At 42.8% G+C, this 7,805-nt stretch overlaps 1 protein-coding gene across 2 annotated transcripts in view; it reads left to right on the top strand.

Moving 5' to 3' along the window:
• Positions 1 to 4,031, top strand: part of Csmd1 (CUB and Sushi multiple domains 1) — a 1,600,162-nt gene extending 1,596,131 nt beyond the window's left edge. The window contains exon 69 of one of the 2 annotated variants that reach the window (XM_039094737.2): positions 637 to 4,031. In XM_039094737.2, the coding sequence (XP_038950665.1) occupies positions 637 to 796 (160 nt within the window). In that variant the 3' untranslated portion in view covers positions 797 to 4,031. The remainder of the gene's footprint in view (positions 1 to 636) is intronic. The other variant, NM_001037327.2, reaches the window with a different exon arrangement.
• The last annotated feature ends 3,774 nt before the right edge of the window (positions 4,032 to 7,805 follow it).

The following is a 7,805-nucleotide window of genomic DNA, read 5'->3' on the forward strand; positions in this document are numbered from 1 at the left end:
TTGCCTATGTGTACAGTGCCCATGGATGCCAGCAGAGGGCGACAAATCCCTCCAGAGTAAAATTACAGGCAGTGAGCTGCCAGGTAGGAGCTGGGAACAAAACCTGGACCCTCAGAAGCAAGTGCTCTTAACTGCCAAGCTATTCCTACAGCCCCAAACTGGCTTATAGGTGACCCACCAGAGGTATATATATATATAAATTAACCAGCATTTGGTGAATTCTGCTAATGGTGATGAACTTATTAGAAATTGAAATGAGCTTTGAGGCACAGGCTGAGCACTGACTTCACCACAATGAAGCCTGTCTCGGCTTCACCAAATCCTTGCTGCTTACTGTCAATAGTTGGGTTTCTAGATCAAGTATCTCCCTGCCTTTGATATCTTCATAGCTCCCCAAAACCTCCCTTCAATGCATAGAGAGGTATTTTGGAGATGGGAAATAATTTCCAACTTTACATTATGTTTATAACCCCAAACGGCAGGTTTTAAAGAGTTAACCACCGGTAAAGTAGCTGCTACACCCCACCCTCTCCATAACTTTACAGGAATGCTTCCTGCTGAGAAAGCATGGGGACTGGGTAGAGGCTCTGTCATTCCAGTTAGGGATCTGACTATGTTCTCTCTGTTTCTCTTTAGAACAAGACCAAAAGTTCAATACAATGGCTATGCTGGCCATGAAAACAGTAATGGACAAGCTTCATTTGAAAACCCCATGTATGATACAAACTTAAAACCCACAGAGGCCAAGGCTGTGAGGTTTGACACGACTCTGAACACAGTGTGTACAGTGGTATAGCCCTCAGTGCCCCCTAGGACCGACTCATAGCCATACCTCTGATGGACAAGCAGTAAAATCCTTTGGTGCCATATACCACCCCCTTCTACTCTTACCTTGCTGCAGCAACGTTGGCCATCGTCTGCTGGCATAACGCAGTGGGAATGTCTTCTCCATCATGCCCGAGTCTTCTGAGGATCAAATTGCAAATACACCTTCATCTGGAAAGTGGCTTATAAAAAGCCCGGTTGCTGCATCCACCAGAAATCAAGACCCCGACAACAGCGAGGGCAAGGAAGACTGCAGAGTCTCCCAGACCGGTGGTACTTAATGCCTCTGACTTTTGTGTCTCTGTGTGGCCAGGATGCCTTTGGTGTAGTCTTCTGAGCACACCGATACATCCCTCAGGTGCGGCGACAACATGGTAGCCACTTGATGTGTGTTTTGTGTTTTTCTGTTTTCTTTTCAACCCTATCCACTGGACATGAATTCTTTACAAAAGAAAAGCCTTCCTGGAGAAGACGCCTTCTGGAAAATGCACACACAGACGCTTTGCTTCTGCCCTGCCTGAGACAGGAGCTCTCCGGATCTTCAGGCTCCACTGGGCGTCCATCAGCCACTAGGGATGTTTGCAGATCTCACAGTCAGAGCTGGTCCATCCCAGAGTTTTTTGATGCTCAACATTTTGCACTAGTGTGTCAAGAATGACTAAGTCTGATTTCTAAACAAACTATTTCCACAGGGTTTGTATCCACTATACATTGTACATACGCATTTTCTCATACCGTATTCTCAAGCAAATGATGCCACTGTCAGTTAAGTTTGGGATGCAAAGGAAGGTCTCCCCGGATACAGAACAGATTTTGAAAAGGAGATAGTGCTAGTAATGCTGAAGAAGTTACTCTTTTAATTGCTTCTGTTGGCCACATTTTCATGTCAAATTCATTGCCTACTTCCAGTGGTGGAAATGAAGCCCGTGTATTCCCCTTGGTATCCCCCCACTTCATGTGCATACGACTATTGTCTACACCATACTAATCAATAACAGGGGGCTCCAGCAATGTCTGTTTTCCATGTACAGATGTGAATAGTAATTTATTTTAGGTAGCTCATGAACTCAGTTCACAGTGAAGTCTTCCCTTCCGGATTGTTTCCTTTCTCTGTTTTGTAACATCACCCTCCCAGAATGCATTGAGAGTCTATCTCACAGCCACACCCAAGCTCAGAGGAATCGAAAGGGAAATCAAAGAAGTCCAAATCAGAATCGGAAGGGCAGGCACCGCTCGCACACCCTCATGATGATCTGTTTTATAGATTATTTGCCTTTTCTGCAAAAAAAAAATCATTACAGTGATTTTTGAAACATTAAAATTCCTTACTGATAGACTATCTATTGTGATATATATAAGATAGGTGGTATGGCCAACAGGGATAAAATAAACAGCCTAAAGACAAGGCAGGGCTAGAGAAATGTCTGTAAGAAATTTCAAAGAGAAGATCATGTTTATTTTTATTTATATTTGTTTGATAAAAGTATTTTTGGAAATATAATGCTTATTTTATTATTTGACGTTTCATGCACAGTCCACGTGGTAAAAATCCCCCCTTTGTACATCCCAGATTTGCACTGATACATGGGTCAGGATGTCATGCTGATGTTCTGTTTGCTGTGGTGACTACATTCATGCCTAGCTTTAAGACAGGTGGATCTGTCTATCTACATGATGTTTAAATGCAGGACTTCCCAGAGGACAGTGGGTAACGGAACATGGCTTGCTTGCGGCTTTGGAAGTTCAGCATTCTGAGCGTTCCAGAGGCCCGGCTGGGCTCCCTCCTTCTAGCCCACTGTTCTTGCAAGGGCTGTCTGTTGTGTGCCAGGGCTCCTGACTTCTTCTGCTGACACTCTGTCCACTGGGTTCCATATTCCAGGACTCCATGTCCTAGGAAAGAGTTTTGACATAGGTTCCTCCAGCCAAGCCGACACACATCCACGGGGTTCCTCTGGGCTCCACAGAGGTTCTTCATTGGCTCCCTGGGATAAATTCAGATGATGTCAGCAAGAGTGTGCTTCTATACCACACATTGAGCCAAAACAAAACAGAGAACGTCAGAAGGTCCACGGACCAGAGTGCGCAAGGGAGAACAGGGTTACTATATATATTAGATGTATATAAAAACACACACACAAACATATATATATTGTACATATCTAAGTTTGAGTCACTCAGACTAGGTGCAAAATGCTGACTTTGGAGTCTAAACTAACGTCTCTGTCCCCACATCCCTGGCCTCTTTCCTGGCCAGTTACATTAAGAAGACTTGACTTAGACAGGGCATACATACATGCAAGGAACCACATCATCAGACCAGTGTCGTTTTCCTTTGTGTGCAAACTGACCTACAGCTACCAGACTGCATCATGGTATTTAAAACCAACATACAATATTGAGCGGCACTCTCAGTTGAGAGCCTAGCTCAATCCTTCCTAGGATGTGTGTATGTGGTGTGTGTGTGTGTGTGTGTGTGTGTGTGTGTGTGTGTGTGTGTGTGTGTGTGGTGTTTCACCAGGTCTCAGAGGCATTGAAGACCTAGCAGGACAGTCAGGAACACCTTCCTCAGTGAGGTCTAGACTTTTCCCTGAAGCGCCCAGAGCACAGTGAGGAGTCACGCTCTATGAATGACAGGTTATGTGCTTTGAAGCTGTTCAACTGTTGCTTGTCTTTGCCCATCTTGCCTTCAGGCTAGCTGCAATAATTTTTTTCTTCTGTAAAATATTTTGTAAACAATAACAACAACAACAAAAGCTATTATAAAAAGGGAGAAAAGAAAGCTGGCATTATGATCAGGAAAACCATCCATTCTTGCTGCCCCCCCCCTCCTGTCTCCACCACACGCTGCTGTCACAACGTAGGTGCGGAAGACCTTTTTGTACAGAGATATATTTTTTATGAAGAATTTGTAAAATTATTAAATATGCTGTAATTTTTTGATTAATGTAGGTAAATTGTTAAAAAATAAATGTTTTTACAATATGAAACTGTAATTTTCCCCCATAATGTAACATTACCCTCTCTAGCTGATTTTCAGTTCCAATCCTATTCGAACATGTATTAATATTAAGGCGGCCTGTTAAAATGAACAGTATCTTTTTTTTTGTCAAAAAAAATTATAAAGAGAGTGTAACATAACCTGTGTAATGCCACCTATCTTTAAAGCAAATCAGAGTTCTAATTAAATATTTAATTTTAGATTTCTATTTTTGTGTGAATTTATTTTAGCTTTATCACATATATGCAAGGAAGTTTCTGGAAGGGGAGGGAACTGAGAAGAGGTGTTTTTAATAATCCTTGATAACATTGAGAATAAAGCTCAATCTTTTCCCAAGCCAGTGGCATCATGGGCACCATCGGTAATTAGCACATGAGGCTGGGGAGATGGCTCAGGGTCTGACGTGATGGCCATACAATCACAAGGACCTGAGTTTGATCCCCAGCACCCCTGTGAGGATGGCAAGTGTGATGGGGTGGAGGGATACTCTTGAGTTTTACCTTGTCAATTGGGAAGTCTTTCTTGTGAACTTTTACAACCCCTAGAGGTGGCATGTCAGAGGATACAGATAACCTACAACAGTGCACCACTCCAGAAAAAAGCTCAGCAAATAGCCATCCTCTATGGCAGCGCTAAATATCCACCAGGTAAGTAGGAGGGTGTTATAATTTCCCTGGGAGTTGAGTTATTACAAAGTGAAAAACAACCAAAAATGAAAAATACCCCCACACCAGCTCCTCAATAAAAAAAAAAAAAAAAAAAAAAAAAAAAAAAAAAACTTGGGTGGCCACTATTCATCCACTCCAAGACTCTCTGGGTAATTGATTGTCCATGGCTGCCATGACTGGGGATTAGCTGTATTAGAGACTCAAGTGGCTTATATGGGCTGTTAATAAGACTCAGTGATCAATGCAAGGTGGTTTTTGCCATTCTGATGGGATAGCTGAGGAAGCAAGAATCCAGAGACAACTCCCCTGCTCACAGACACATGTATTGGCATATGGGCAGACTCAGTTGAAGGTAAGTTTCTTTAGCAATGATATTGTTATTTTTCACCATGAACATCACACCCTTAACATTATGGTCCCCTCGTTTGGCATTTTTGTTCTAAATGTCTCTGTTACTCTGTTTATAAACCTTTCCCCATTTTAGCTGGATGTAACTGCAAATTAAGAATCCTAAGGGACAGGCGTGTTTGTTTTTTGAGTTAATATCTCTTAAAATTCAAGATGTGCCCCTCCAGGGCCATCTGATGGCCGAGGTTGGAGCACAGCAGCTTTGCCAGTGCCTTCGAGTGTCTCTACAGGTAAGGCACATCTATGTCCTTAACTTAATTTTCTACCAGTGCATCTTGGAGGTTGCATATGAATTATAAATGCCTCCTACTTCTGGAGTAGTCTTCCTGGGCAGGATCCTGTGTACAAGGTAGGTTTTCTAACAGCTGTTGAACTTGAACTAAGAAGCTTGTCAGCTCTGTACTCATGGTTACATGCTTTCTCAAAGCACTTTGAGATTGGAAGCAGAGTCCTGGTATACCTGTAACAGAGAGACCACAGACTGAAATTATGGTTCTCAGAGAAAAGTGCAGTCTGATAGCTCTTTGCCTTGGTGGGTCTGTTTTTATAGGGCTATATAGTGTTACTATGATGACTAGGAACTGAGACAGAGCAAACTATAATAATACCCACAGCTCTGTACAGCAGTGGCTTCAGAAATGCAGCAAATCCCTTGTTTTGGTATCAGAAGAACCCATTAATCCTTTGGTGTCTATCTCCCTGATGACAATCAGCTTAGGTGGACATCTATCACTGTTTGTCACCTGTTGCAGGCCAGGGGTGAAAGAATATTCACCTGTGTCAACTAGGACAGTGTCCCAGGAACCAGAGCCTGAGCTACATGGCTCAGGCATAGCATGTCTAGCTGACTTTACCCTGTATACCCACTGTGATGGATCCCCTGGACTACACTTGATGACATTTGGAACTAAAACTCCAAAATGGAGGTCACACTTATGAAGGACTTTTGCTTACTTTGAAATAAGAAGATCCACTCCAAATTCTGACCTTTGAGATCACAAGTCACACATCTTTAATCTTAATATTTCGAGCCGGGAACATCTCTAATCTGGGTCAGATGTTCTGCTGGAAACCTATACAAGACCCTGAAAGAAGGAAGCTTTTGCTCTTTGCCTGCTTCTCTTGCCCTGTTAGCAAGTCCATTCCTTCACTTCTTTGGGATTTCAGCATATACTGAGGACCAGCTGAGACATCCAACCTTAAGGACTGGACAACAACTAGATTCTTGGACTTTTCTATTCACATCTAGACATTGTTGGATTAGGTGGATGACAGCCTGTAAATCATACTAATAAATCCCCTTTCTCTAAGTAGATAGATGATAGATAGATAGATAGATAGATAGATAGATAGATAGATAGATAGATTCATTCTGTAAGTTCTGTTACTCTAAAGAATCCTTGATGAATATACCCACCCAGCCCAGCCAGATTCACAATTTATTTCACATGCCGCTTACATTCCCACTCCCCAGCTAGGATCCTAGAGCAAGTGTTTATACTGCACCAAGTTCTCCTTTTTCCCTCCAAATTCCCAGGTTTCATTACTTGGGCTTTAAGAGACTTAACATTTGAAGTGGAAGCATGGAAAGAGATCTTAACAATGATCTTTCTTTTCCAAACCCTGGCCCAGCTGTGTCCAGAAGAGCAGTTGCCTCCCCCCAACCCTAGGCCTGTAGGGACAGAGATACTTGTGGTTGCTAAGAAGTAACAGGCATCCTCTCCAGCACATTGAATCAAAGTGTTTTCAGAGAACACAAGTCCTCTGTGCCTATAGCCACCTTATAGGACCCATAGAAGGACAGTGGCTCCCAGAAATATTTTGGTTCTTCGAAGCACACAGTGACATCCATGGAGAAGCTTTTCAGTTGAAGACAAAGCCAGAGGAATTTTGTAATCCTTCTGAGAAGGAGCTTGTGTTGCCATTATACTTCCATGGCAACTGCAGCATCACTTTGTCTATTATGGTTATTTCAGGGGATGGTGTTCTGTTACTTCGGGATATATAGATAAGACGAGTATCTCTAAACTTGGTTTGTAACTGGATTGAAGAACTATAGCGAAGAAATGAAGACAGAATTCCCCAAGTTTGAGCATGCTCCCAATGTCCAGGCACTGAGATCTCATGTGTATGACACTGGTTTTGAGACTTGGAGTACTTATGCTGTCAGCTTCCTCTGTGTGGATCTGCACACAGGGTATAGGGTATCTTCCCTCTGGCTGCTGTGAAAGTCTCTAGTGTGTATTTGCAGCAGCATTCCTGCCAGAATCATGTAGTACATAAAACATTGACTGACCCATGGCTCTAGCTGCAGAGGATGTAGCAGAGGATGGCCTTGTTGGGCACCAGTGGAAGAAGAAGCCCTTGGTCCTGCCAAGGCTGGACCCCCACTGAAGGGGAATGTTGTGGGGGCGGGAAGAGGAGGGAGTTGGGGAGGGGAACAACCTTATAGAAGAAGGGGAGGGGAATGGGATAGGGGGCTTATGGATGGAAAACCAGGAAAGGGAATAACATTTGAAATGTAGATTTTAAAAAAATACAAGAAAAAAAGAAAAAAGAAATAAAATTTAAAAAAAAAAGTGTGCTACAGTCAGGATTAATATGGCTGTATCCCAGGTCACACATTTTCCTCATTTGGTACTGTGAATGCAAGACTGACCTCCCCCCCCCCCAGAGCATGTAGCACATAATTGTGCGTGATAAGATGAGTAAAATCATTTGAATTCTACATTTTTTAAAATTAGTAGAGGCAGAGAGACTGGATTGTTGTCATCATAAAAGAGGGTGAAGAGGGAAGGGGAGAAATGAAAGTAAAAGGTGGGACAGAGATGGTACCAATGGGTCTGGATGGTATCTGTGGCACAGTCCCACAGTGGTAGTTATCATGATTTGCAAATATGCCCTCT

The sequence above is a fragment of the Rattus norvegicus genome, chromosome 16 (genome assembly GCF_036323735.1).
Source record: "Rattus norvegicus strain BN/NHsdMcwi chromosome 16, GRCr8, whole genome shotgun sequence".
Lineage (NCBI taxonomy): Eukaryota > Metazoa > Chordata > Mammalia > Rodentia > Muridae > Rattus > Rattus norvegicus.